We start from the raw sequence: 13,270 nt of genomic DNA on the forward strand, positions 1-13,270 counted from the left end.
GAGGAGCATCCTGAACCCTGACCATGCAGCTCCAAGCCCAGTTCTCCTGTGGTGATGCTTCACATAACGCCCCAGCCATAAAACCGTATTAATTACATCTACATCTGCTTTCACTTGCCACAGCTACAGCCATCATTTCTAGCCCCTGGCGCTGCTGAAAAACACTTCAAAACCTCATATTTCAGAGGCTCAGAAAATGGGAAGGCAAACAAAACAAGCCAGGTTGATTTACTACAAGGAGTAAGGAACCCTGAAGGTTTATGTGCCCAGCGTGGGGACCTGACTAATGATGTTAATGCCCAAAATTGGCCATAGCAGGAACTGCTCCTAAAAAAAGTTTCCTGGTAGAGCTGCAACCATTATCCTTTGACTAATATATCTGAAACCAGTTTCCCAAAAGGAATAAGCTACAGTAGTAAAGAGATGTATTTCTTTGCCAGGGGGATATTCTGGCTCTAGGCTTCACTGCGTGGTTCTGCCTCTCCAGTGCAGGGTTGAGGTCTCAGGAGCTGCACCCCCCAAGCCCCAGCCCCACATCCCACCTGAGAGCAGCCAGAGGCTTGGAGCAGAGCTGGTTTATGCTGGAGAACAGGGGTCTTCTGCTTCTCCCTCCAGTCACCCCATTTACTGAGCCCCCCCAGCACAGCTGGGCCTTCAGCAGGCAGGCAGTGCTGTCCCCAGCTGCCACTTTAGGTTAACCTGGGAAAAGAAACACTGGAAAAAGTGTTTGTATGAGCATCTTTGGCATACACAAGATCCATCACTTTCTGGGCAGTCCTGCAGGAAGTGCTGCCCGGTGATATTTGGCTTCCTTTGCCAGTGGCCCATGGAGCAGGATGCACCAACAGAATGGTTCAAATGCTGATACAGTGGGGACAAACCCATTCTCCAGCCCCCACAGAGCAGCAGAGGGATGAAGCTTTGCCAGGGGCACTCCTGGAGCAAGAGCTGGAGAGCCCCAGTCCCATGCACTGCCGGCAGCACAGCCAGCTCCTTTCACCCCCTTCTGCTGCTCACCCACCAAAAGATTTTCCAGCCTGTCACGGCTCCAGTATTAAGGAAATTTTCCTAGACATGATTGTCCCAGAGCTTATTGATTCTGAATTGTAGTTTCCTGCTCTGGGTATACTCCTGAGCTTGCTAGAAATTCAGAGCCTTAGATGCACAAGTTGCAGAAAACTGAGAAGATGTTGCCCTTTCCTTTGGAAAGGGCTCCTCTGCTTTTTCCCACTCAGCCTCGTGGGATGAACGGCATGATGGAGGCCAAATCCCAGGAGGAAAGGCCATTTCCAGGGGCACGAGATGAGTTTTCCACTCTTCTGTGACCCTGGGCTCGCAGCCCTGCCCTGGCTCCACGCAACAGTGAGTTCTTATCACATGCATCCCACTACCTTTTCTTTCTCAGGTTAAGCAGAGCCCTGGGACAGTGACAGATCACAGAGTGCTCCATAACATGCCAGGGAAATGAATCTCCCCCAGCAGGGCAGAATGCACACAGAGGTGATGGCCAAACGAGTGTGAAAAGAGAGGCTAAACTTTACTTACTGTCCAGAAGGTGTTTGCTCAGGAACCAGAACAAAACCTTGTGCAAACACAGCCTGTTCTGCCAACCTGTGGGCAGAAAGGATGGATGGAGACGCCAAGCCCCAACAGCACAGGAACCCCGAAGTGGCACAAAGCAGCTGGCAGCACATGTAGCTGGGGCTGCTCATCCTGCCCTCTGGGTAAAAGGGTCACACAGACCCCTCTGCCAGCTCCATGGGCACGCTGGTGTCAGAGAACATGAGCAATGGGATCTGAGCTCCCTGCTCCTGAGCACAGCCCGATGCTCCACAGCTGTTCACACTTGTTGGCACCTCGCTCTGCAGACACCCCTCACTGCAGAGTTCTGGCACTGACGCTGTACCCAGCCTGCTGCTTAAACGTGGAGCCCTGTCCCCTTCAGGCAGAAATGTGGAGTGGAACATTGCCCCACCCCTCACCTGGGCAGTGCCAGACCCGTTCTGCAGCAGTGCCATTCCACCACCGGCTCTTGAGGACACCAATAAGAAATAACAGGCTCATAATCATGTCCAGTGCTTGGCAAAACAGGTGTCAGAGAGGCCATTTAAAACTTCAGGTTTATTTTTTTTTTCTTTTTACCCAGAACAATTTGTTTCTCTGCAATCCAAAATGCTGTGATTCTTGTCCCTGTGATGTGCAGATACCAACAGATTGTGACATCGGCCTAAGCAGATGTGGCTCTGGCAGCCAGGCGGGTGTGCTCCAGGGCTGTCAGACCTCTCATTTCTCTGGTAATGAAGTTTTCCCTTCAGATTCTATCAGGAAATGCTTCGTGACCTTTGAAAATTCGATTTAATTATGATTTCTGCTTGTGGATTAGCATTTGGTCAGCAGGTTACCAAGCCAGGAGGAGTCACTGAAAATCCAAGTATTTTCTTTTCTCAGGAAGTTTGAGTGGGAAGAGTTTTCAAACCCAAAATCAAAAAAGCAGATTCCAGAGTGGGGGTAGGACAGAAGCTCTCCTTGAGAAGCATCAGAAACCAGAACCTCATTCTGAGCACTAAAAAAGTAGGAACATTTATTGAAAGAGTTACATGACAAATGTACCCTGAGCTCCCACTCAGCACTTCACACCCTCCCAAACCTGGGTGGGGATATTCACTTCAGAAGCCACATGCAACAAGTTCACTTCTTCTTTCTATCAGGAAGAGCTTGACCTCAGAACAAATTTCCCAATTCCACTGCAGCATCACATGCAGCTGCTGTGACTGTGACCCCAAAAATCACACCAACTTCTCTAAATAAATATTGGTACACAGAGCTGCCGATCGGGTTTGGCTTGTGCAAGTGTCACTGTACTCACAGGAGCCAATTCACTTTAGAGTGTCTTAAATATTATCAGTAATCTTGAATCAAGTTTAGGAAAGCAAAGTAGATCATGCTGGCCCTGGTGTTCTGTCCTCGCTGGTGTCTTCCTCTCTCTGTCCCCGCAGACTCCCCCGTGCTTTGTGCTCCCCAGCTCACACCAGAAGCACGATCAGGCCCTGGAGGGGAGCAGGGAGAGACACATCCACGTTATTTCCCAACTTTGAGGGATGCTGGTTCACAACAAAAACCAAAGAGAAAGCCCTCCTGCAGGAATCCTCACGTCCAGTTTGTAATAAGGAGGGAGCAGAACCCTTTTGGAAGTGTCAGAGGACATCCCAGCTCTTCTGGGACACCTCCAGGGTGCACAGGGCTGGAACTCAGTGCAATTCAAGACACTTTGAAAGTGCCACTGGAAAGGGCTTACATGACCCCCCCAGATCCACATCAGAGCTGCTTCCATCAAGTTCTCCAGAAAGGAAAGAAGGTTTGGACGGGAAAACAGGACCTGCCCCGGGGTCTGAGCACTGTTCATGGCACACTTGGGTCCATGTGTGGGCATCACACCCTCAGGCAGCATTCCCTGATCTGAGGGAAGCCAGACAGAGCAGCTCTTTTGACCTTTCAGGGGTTAAAATCTGCAGCTCTTGTCCACACCACCAGCTCTGGCAGGGTCCCGCAAACATCCCCGGTGTGCTGTGCTGGTTCCTTACCGGAGGGAACAGCCCATCTGAACACTCACCGCTAATATCTGAACATCCACCTTTATCAGGGGAATGCCCAGCACGTTTGGCAGCGGGATCCCGATGCTCAGGGCACCTGCAGGAGACAGACAGGTCCTTACACACCACCAAGGAGTGACCCAGCTCATGCCCCACAACAGAGCTGCTCAGGGGCACCAACTGCAGCACCACCATGCACTTGGCTTTCTTTACATTCTCTGCCACTGACTGTTGCCAGGACTGATGCTGGGGTGGGATGGTGCAAGAGTAATGTTGGATGTTTAACTCCAGCCTCAGAATGGGGATCAAAGAGCTTTAATTGCTTCCACTCTCCTACCAGAGCTTCCAAACACACACACACATCCCCTTCTCCCCTCCTTCCCCAGAAATCCAAGCCCTCCCAACATCACAGCCACCCCAGTCACCTTACCATTCAACACAGGCAGTAATGTTTCCATGAGCAAACTGCTGCAGTGGGGCTTCAGGATCGAGATCTGAGCCAGAGAAGGAACAAGCACATGAGGGGGCACTGCCTGCCCACGACAGCAGAGACCCCATCCTGCACTGACACAGCAAAAGAACAAACAATCCCTCTTCTCTTTAAAGCAAATCTACTTCTATTCCTCAATTTGTATTCAATGCTTTCCCTGGGAAAATTTCTACCTGGTGACACTCCTGCTGCAGATCTCTGTGAGCTTCGCCCGAGCAGGGGTGAATGAACAAACAGATTTCAGCTTTACCTTTGCGTTATCAGGAAAGGCAGAAGGGAAAAAAGAACAGCAAAAGAAGAATTGCTACAGCCTACACCACAGAGCAGCTAACAGCTATGACTATCAGCAGGAGCAATCCATCACAGCATCCCACAGGCATGGCCTGGCTCCCTTCTTCCCCCTCGAAACCACAGGGCACCATTCTCAAGCTGGCTCTGCCCGCCCAGTAAAGCCCAGAGTGGTACCAGAGACTTACATTACTGATGCCAACATCAGAGGACTCCAAGGAGAGGGAAGTGCTGCAGGCAAAGGAAAGCAAACAGCAGGTCAGACATAAGGCACTGTCCAGAGCTCACAGCCAGACCCTGGCCACTTCCAAACACAAGATTCTTCAGCCCATGGGCAGGGACCCCTGTGGGGCATCACCCACAAAGGGGTCCCTCCACTGTAACACAGAAAGACTTGCAAGACAGAAAATAAAACAGGAAAATAAAAACTTTAACCTAATTTTTATTTGCTTGTCAAGGAAGAAGCACTACAGCAGGGTACACACACACAGCTCCTGGCTGCCCCTTTCCTCTCCCTGCACAGGTTATTCCCCTTCAGAGAGGAGTCAGCTCCTGACAGCTGAGAGCAGAGGTTCCAGAACCCCGTGGCAGGGGGTAGGAACTGGGGGATCTTTAAGGTCCCTTCGAACCCAAACCATCCTGTGATTCTGTGTAAAAGCACCCTGACTGGATTTAAGGACCTGGAGATTTTGCTACAGCTCCTCATCTATCAGTGCGATCACACAACTACTCATACCTAAAATGGATGCTCTATTTCCACTTTCAATTTCTCTTTTCTACTTCTATTGAATCTTGTTATACCTTTGTCTATTGAATTAAAAGCCTTTTGATGCATTTCTATTCCCTATATCACTGCATACAAGCTATGCCAATTTTGCTTCTAAATCCAGCTCTTTGACAAGCTAAATAGCCCAAAATCCTCAAACCTCCTGCTATAAGGAATGCTTTCCAATCTTTAATCATACCTTGACTGGCATTAATGACAGCACTTTCCTTTACTCTTTTATCACTCATGTCCAATATCAGGCATTTCTAACCACTGCCCAGGATCAAAGTCAAGCTGACAGTCTTATAATTATTCAGGTTACCTCATTCCTCCTTGTTATAAAACTGACACACTTTCCCCCCAGCCTCCTAAAACTTCCCAGCTGCTGTAATCCTTCCTGAACCGCCCTGTCCACCTCGTGCCATCAGCCAGGTATGAAAATCCCCGGATTCAGAGAACGAAATGTCTGGTTCACAGAAATGGAAAACTGCTTCAAGTCAGTGGCCCCAGAGCTACAGCTGCAACACAGAGGATGTCACCAGCCAGCATGAGGGGGACAGTTCACCTGCCCAGGGCCAGCCTACCTGCGCAGGGCCAGCCGCAGCACCAGCCTGCCCCCCACGATCGACACGCGGACGTTTAGACCGAGGTCCTGCCGGCAGAGAGGCAGAGGCTCAGCACATGGAAACATCCCCCTCCCAGCCACCAGCCACCCAGGTGGCACCCCTTGGAGGTGACTCCATCCACACTTACAGCCTTCAGCAGCAGGAGGTTGAGGACAGATCCGTCTGGGCGGTTAAGGAACACCTGGATCAGGACCGAAAGCTCGACACCGGCTTTGTTTTCTTCCAAGAGGATGAGCGGGTTCCCACCCAGGGTCAGCCTGATGTTCAGAGGACTGGTCCCACGGCAGGTGGAGCACTGTGGGAATTGGGAACACGTGGAGGTGGCTTCTGGCACCGCACACATCGGCCAAGCAGGGGACTCAGCAGTCCTCATGAGGACTCTCACAGCCCCGTAGCTGCACAGGGCCTCCTGCAGGGTCACACACAGCGTGCCCAGGAAATGGGAGATGCCAGACATTTATCAACTGTCTGTCTCTCTGTGTCAGACACTTATCAGCTCTCTATGTCTCTGTGAGCTGTGGGAGAAGACTCTCCGCTGTTCAGGGAGAAGGGAGAAGGGCAAGGGCTGCAGAGGCTGGGCAAACCCCCAGTCCCTTCACCCAGTCCAGGTGCACCCCTTGGATGGCTCGGACCCGGCGAGGTTTTCACAAACCCTCGTGCCAGAACCAGTTACTCACCCCAGCAGGAGCGACTGTCCACAGGGCCTCGTGCAGACGGGTGGCACCAGAGAACTGTGGGAACAGAAGCACCAGCAGCCCCGATGGGCACTCCAGCTGACTTCAACAGCGCCCATCCTGCCAGGGCCACCCCATTGCACAGCACCCTGAGCCACCCACCCTCTCCACTGTTCCTCAGCTGTTTGGGTGACTCCCGGTCGGTTGTTAAGGCGAGAGCACCCAGCTGTGGAAGGTGTGTCCTCCAGAGGCTTTCAATACCTGATAGCCTGTGGAGCCCTAACATTTCCCACTGGAAGTACAGATTGGAGGCCCAGGAGGTGGAAACACCCAGGTAATGGCACTGCACACTAACAGTGGCTTTTCTCAGTGACATTTTGCAGGTTCCTTGAAACGGATCACAGTCTGCAGGAGTCCGTGGCACAACCAGTACACAACTGGTCTCCACAGGTGTCCCTAGAGTGCCCATACAAAAACAGGTACAGCTGAGCAGTGCAGATGCTATTACAGCTTTCTGAGGAGAGCAGGAAGGAGGCAGCAGTGAGGCTCCAGCCTCTGCCAGTGAGCACAGGCACAGGGACAGGCACAGGGACATGCAAATACAGTCCTCCCCGAGCAGACCCAAGGCCAGGCTGATGCCTGTCCCTTGTCACCCACTGTGGCACGAAATACAGGTGCTGCTGCACTCACAACATCTGGCGTGCAGGGGAAGGTCTGCGGCGGCATCCGGAGCAGGAGGGCCAGGATGGCATTGAGGAAGCTCTGGCGCATCACCAGGAGCAGGAGCCTGTCCATCAGCGGCGGCAAAGCGGAGGGGGATGAGTCATGGGGGATGGTGATGCCTCCCACCTGCTTCACCGCACCCTGCAGGGAGAGGTGACACGGACATCAATCAATCCATCAATCCTGTCCTCAGAGCCATGGGGCCCAGATCCTCGGGATGGGAGGGTGGGGCTGGTGCCAGCTGAACAGCCCTCTGCTTGCCAGAGCTCCGGGAAAGCACCGGGCTTGGAGCAGTTCCCTCTGTGTTCCAGAGATGACAGGAGCTGATAAAGTCTCGTGTGCGTAACTGAGGCCCTCTCGGATAATAGCGTGCTTTGTCCAAACCACAGCTCACTGCGTCAGTTCATCCCTGAGGTCTCACTCCAGGCACAAACAAGGGGAGACAGTGCTGCTGCCAGCAGCCCCAGCCCTCCCACACCCAGCCAGGCATCAGCCACCCTCCAGCTCCACAGAAAACCACAGTGACACCATCTACTTGCTAAGGAGACCAACTCTGACCATCCAGAGTTCTTGGGGGACAAAGACTCATCCCTATGAAGTGACTGCTCCAAAACCAGTGCAGCAGCAGGGTTTCACAGGCTGCAGTGTTTGCTATCAGTGGTTGCTCCTCTTTAGTGCTCATGTCTCAGTTGCTTCTCACCAGCCACTTGCTTTTATTTAAGCTCTCCTGTTGGAAAGTAGTTTGTTTTTTTGCTGCTTTCCCCCCCCCCCCAGTGAGATAGAAGTGAAAAATACATCCATTAGCTTGGTTTAGCATTCACCCACCACAGAGACTGAACAGTAAAGGCAAGAAATACTAACACCAGGTCTGCAGGGTGGAGGAGAGGAGGAAAATTACTCATCCCAAGAGAAGGAGAGCTGCTCATCCCAGCAGCTACATCCAACAGACAAACAGACAGAGCAAACTTGGAGAAAAGCACACACAGTTGCTTAGTGGTGACTTGGATAAAGATCTAAATACTTAGGAGCTGGCATTTCCAGGACAAGTAATTAGCTCAACTCCTCCACAGGATTCTACAACTCCCACGGGATGAGGTGAGCAGACTGAAAGACAACACACAGCCATACTCCCAAGGTCCTGCTGCCCAGCAGTAACTTACATCTAAATCCAGCCCAAGGAACTTGCCAGAGGTATAGGGGATGCTGGCCAGCTGGTAGTGGATCGTTCCTGCTGTGCCAACTGGGATGACAGCTACACACAGGAAAAGGATCATTACAACATCAGGAAATAAGCAGCAACAGAGCCTCCTCCCCTGAGCCCATCAGTCCTCCAGCCCCCACACCCACAAACAGTCTGAGATTCAGTGCTGCAGGGTGCTTGCTGCTACTCCAAATGGCCAAAACTTCCCCAAATTTAGCTTGTTGGCATCTGCCTTTAGGATATAGCCCAAAAAGAGCATCAAAGAAAATAAGCCAAATCCAAGGGAGATGCATAAAACTGGTATAAGGAGGGCCAAGGTGGGAGTAGATCACTTGAGTGTTGGGGTGTGAATTTGGGGTTCATCAGCAGCCCTGTAGAAGTGTTGGAATTCTATTGATGCCCTGGTGGATTTGACATGGGAACGGCCCTTCCCACTGTGGGGAACGTGGAGAAGCAGCACCTCATCCTCCACGAGAAACTCACCATTGAGAGTGCCCAGGAGCTGGATGTTCACGAGGTTCATCACGATGTCAACTACGGGGCAGAGCTGCAACACAAAGCAAGAAAGCGACCGCTCAGCCCCCCTCACCACCGTCACCCACAGCCTGCCCAGACCCCCTCCCTGCCATCTAAACCCCCATGGAACAAGTGCTGCGTGGCACCAGGCACAGCTGGGATGCTGTGAAAGACCTGGGGGCAGGGGAGCACCCCCAGAGCTGTGGGACCAACCCTGAAGGGGAACACTTCACCCTGGGGAATATCTCAGGTATCATCCCGCTGGCCGCAGCCCTCTGGAGCTGCCAGGCTGCCCACAAACATTCCTGCCTCGTGGCACGTGCCAGTGACGTGGGAGAGCTGCACAGAGAGATGGTGCAGCTGGCTGTGACCTCGTAACATATTTTTCCCAGTGCCTCTGTGTTTCAGCTGGGAAAGGAGGGCAATCTTCAGCCGTACCAAAGCGGGCAGAGTTGCGGTCAGCTGGCGAAGCACCATCTCATTCACTGACAGGGTGAGTAAGCTGGAAAGGTCAGAAAAAAAACTCCCAATCAGTACCAAAAAAAGCTCCAGGACAGGACACCAAAGGATCTCCAGCCTTCATCAGGGCCACTGCTATGGCTGACATTGGCCAGAGCAGGGGCTGGACAAAGGGACAGGAGGCAAAGGGGCCGCTTGCCCCACTGAGGGGAGAATTGGGCTCACTGCTGACAATCACAGCATCATTAATGTTGGAAAACACCTCTAAGATCACCAAGTCTAACCATAACCCAGTACTACCACCACATTCACCCCTAAACCACGTCCTCAAGTGCCATAACCACACGTAATTTAACGCTTCCATTTAATGGTGTCTCTACCACTTCCCTGGGCAGGCTGTTCCAGTGCCTGACAACCCTTTCTGTGAAGAAATTTTTCCTTCAGCAATTAGAGGGCACAGATATCACTGCACAAAAAGGAGCGAGCCTCTCACAGAATAACCTGTGTTTCGTGTCTCCCTCTGGTATTTAAATCAGCGCTGTAGTTAAGGGAAGAGGGAGCTGTTAGGAAATATCCTCGTGTTAGTTACCGGGAACAAACAATTTGCATCTGGAATAACAAGAGGAGAAATCTGCTGTGTGACATTTCCACACTGCTGCTGAACAGCTCACTCGGGACGTGCAACGCCTGCAGCAGCACAGAGCCAGTTACGTCTCATGATCAATATATTTCTGGACTGTTGAGTTGGCAAGCCACAGACAGCAGGAATTCATAGAGCATCTTGTTATTTATGCCGAAATTCTACCTACAGATGCATCTGAGGAGCGGCCATGAAGTCAATCATGTACATCCACGCTCCCTTTACCCCCCCTGGGAACTCAATTCCCGCACACCATCGCTGTAATCCTGCTAAAACTTAAAACATGACCCCCGAGAGCAGGTGAGCCGTGTTCTCCTATTCACTCACACAGCATTTTTCAAAGCAGCTGCTGCACTGATTGAAATATGTAATGCATAATGCAAAAAAATAATTAGGAGAAATTCAATGAACCTGAAAAGTGAGTAATTCAAAAGCAATAAAAGAAAATATTTCCCATGATCAATTTACTGCTGCGTCCATCAGTATGTGAAGTCAGCAAATTCCTGCTGTCAAGAATTTAATAAGACTGAGCAAGAGATGGGACATTTGCATGGAATTACACGCATCCACAGCAGTCAGAGGGAAACTCCACATGCCCAGCATTCATCTGGAACAGCAGCCAAAGGCAGAGTGTAAAACCAGGGGAAGCAATGGTTCTGTTTTCCTAGAACTCTCCCTGCCCTATTACTTTGGATATCAATTTGGATTACATTTGGATATCAATTCACTAGCTGAGTCTAGAGAAAGTATGTTGGAGAAGGTACCAAACCTCACTCTTCAGATATTAAAATTTCCACAGATAAACAGGGAAAATTAATCCTCATTCCATTTCCACTGAAGCAACTGGCTTTGGCAATAGGAAAGAAGTTCCATCCCTGAGGCCTGGCTCTGTATCAGCTGAGCACCGCCTGTGTCCTGGCAGACTGTCCATACTGTTGGATAAAGAGGAGAGGATTGCATGCAATGGAAAACATAAATCCACAGGCACTTACCCAGAAAGGACCTTGATCTTTATGGCCCCAAGAATGCAGAGGCAGTCTTCAGTGACAACCTGGACCGTGCCAGATTCAAAATTCGTGCATTTAATGTTCGCGGTAATGTTCACATCCACTAAGATATCAATTAGTTCTGAGAGCAGGCCAACCAAGCTGCAAAAAAAGAAAATGGGATGAATTTCATCTCTCAGCCTCTACACTGAGAAACTCAGCAAAGCCAGAAGGAGCAGACTGCACCTCCTTGTCCTTCAGACCATTACCAATGTCACAAAACCATCTTCTGGTGCTTGTTTTCCTCCGTGACTGTACTATAAGGTAAGAAACACCCCAAAACCCATGAAAGATGCAAAATATGGCAGAGTAGGGGTTCCCCTCATCACCCACCGTGTATCCCCCCACTCACCATTTACCACTGAGCTGCAGCTTTGCTCCAATGGTCAGCTGGACCCCGATCCCTGGCAGCAGCACCACCGACAGCCTGGGCAGCCGGACCTGGACGAGGTGCAGGCTGTGAACAACAGTAAAGGCTGGCACAAATTAAAAACATCTTCCAGCAGCTGAGCAGCTGTACCCAGTGAGGAACCTGCGGCAGCTCCAGCACCACAGCCACCTCCAGCCATAGGCACGAGGATAAGGGACAGCTGAAAGCCAGGAGAAGGCAGCCTAGAACAAGACTGGGGTGGAAGCTGAGTTTGTAGAGCTGGCAGCTTTTTCCCCTCTGTGGTCCCTTTTCCCTCTCTCAGTGCTGTCAAGCATCTCAGACATCAACAGCCACCATCAGAGCTGTCATTCTGCACCCACACCCATAACCTGCAGTGCACCTTGTCACCTGCACTGCTGTCACACAGACAGCTTCAATTGGGTCAGAATTTCAGTATCATGACGAAACAAGGGTAACAGCCTGGGCCAACCAACCACACCACCAGCAGCTCAGCTTGTCTTGCTTCAGCTGTGATGGTGAAGGTGCACTCACAGCAAAGCACTTACCCCGTGATGCTGGTGGGAGAGTTCAGCAGACCCCCTTCGCCCATGATGTTGGGGAGCACGAGGCCCTGCAGGTGCTGCTGGAGAAGCCCGTTATGAATTATGGCATCTGAGAGAACTGGAAAACATCCGTGTGTGAGGACCAGCACGGGCGGCAGTGACCTCTCCCTACTCGGTCAGATCCAACCTGATTCTGTGATCCTGTCCTGGCAAAGATGGGGCACAGCGAAGCCCCTTTGCTCCCCAGAACTCCTCATGGAGTTATCAGAGCTCCCAGTGGTGAATTAACATCCCAGACCCCCCATTTTGGAGGGCACGTGATGGCTGTGCACTGCCAGGAACACCAGCAACCCCACTCAGAGGTTGGACTTCCACCCACAACTCATTTTCCATTTGTCTATGGGTTTTGTTTGTTGATTTTTGCCTGCTTCTTTTTGCTTTGGGGTTTATTTTGGGTTTTTGTTTGTTTGTTTGTTTGTTTTTAGTAGAAGGAACTTGAAATGAGCCAGAGCATTGCAAATGTTATCATGGCTGCTACTTCACAGCAGCTATTTGTCAAACATCAGGTGCTCCAATATGGAAATGAGAAACTGAGACAAAAAGAAGAAATAACCCAGATCTAGCCCTGAAATTCAAATGGTTGCTTGGTACTGAAACATGCCCCAGTTCTGGAGGAGAGATTTCCCTGACCTGTGAACCTAGCAATGGCTCTCAGGGGCTCTGAGCAAAGTCTGCAGCCCTGAGGAACTATAAAATAAAGATGAAGACACTCAGGAGGTTTTATTCTCCTTCATGATCCCACAGAGCTTTCAAAACAAACACAGTTCATGCTTTTTTTGTAGTTACCATTCTGCATTGCCCTCGGACTGACAGCGCAGGACAGACCAGACAAGACTTCCTGAGAGGGCGAGAGGAGGCCACAGAAAAAGATGATTCCAAAAAGCTTCAATACCGTCATCTCCAGAAGATTCCCCTGCTGGCAAAGGAGACATCAGAGGGAACAGTGGGGGGAAACACTCTCAGAAGGATTTAGGAGGTCTTTAGTAGGAAAGAAGTCGAGCAAGAAATCCCTGCTCAAAAGAAGCCAAACTGCTTTCCCCCAGCCTGATGTTTAAGTTATTTCTCTATCCCTGTGATGAGCAGTTGCAGGTGTTTCAGTGAAGGCCTTTGCCAAGAGAAGCATCTGAGGATTATCCTTGTTCTAACTTCCAAAAAGCAATAAACTGAAGCATAAGTGATTAAAAACAAGCTAGCTAAAAGTTATAATTTAATAATTATCCACATCAAATTTCATTATGAAATGGCAGACACAACTTGG

The 13,270-nt window shown here is 50.7% G+C and overlaps 1 protein-coding gene across 1 annotated transcript; it reads right to left on the bottom strand.

Moving 5' to 3' along the window:
* Positions 1-2,615: 2,615 nt before the first annotated feature.
* On the bottom strand, positions 2,616-12,910 carry LOC126639018 (BPI fold-containing family B member 4-like). The gene is made up of 15 exons (XM_050313427.1): positions 12,799-12,910; positions 11,956-12,070; positions 11,372-11,476; positions 10,966-11,121; positions 9,313-9,376; positions 8,842-8,905; positions 8,318-8,409; positions 7,125-7,298; positions 6,438-6,491; positions 5,888-6,055; positions 5,719-5,786; positions 4,557-4,599; positions 4,021-4,084; positions 3,611-3,687; positions 2,616-3,047 (listed from the first exon to the last, which is right to left on the bottom strand). The coding sequence occupies exons 1-15, from the start codon at positions 12,908-12,910 to the stop codon at positions 3,024-3,026; spliced, it is 1,380 nt and encodes a 459-aa protein (XP_050169384.1). The 3' UTR covers positions 2,616-3,023.
* Between the last annotated feature and the right edge of the window lie 360 nt (positions 12,911-13,270).

Source organism: Myiozetetes cayanensis, unplaced genomic scaffold (genome assembly GCF_022539395.1).
Source record: "Myiozetetes cayanensis isolate MyiCay16 unplaced genomic scaffold, myiCay2020 scf19, whole genome shotgun sequence".
Taxonomy (NCBI): Eukaryota; Metazoa; Chordata; class Aves; order Passeriformes; family Tyrannidae; genus Myiozetetes; species Myiozetetes cayanensis.

Coding starts and splice junctions, on each gene's coding strand:
- LOC126639018 (XM_050313427.1), bottom strand. CDS start 12,910: ATGACGGTATTGAAGCTTTTTGGAATCATCTTTTTCTGTGGCCTCCTC. Junction 6,492..7,124: donor TCCCCTGCACGCCAGATGTT/GTGAGTGCAGCA, acceptor CTGTTCCCACAG/TTCTCTGGTGCCACCCGTCT. Junction 4,600..5,718: donor CTGCGGCTGGCCCTGCGCAG/GTAGGCTGGCCC, acceptor CTTTGCCTGCAG/CACTTCCCTCTCCTTGGAGT.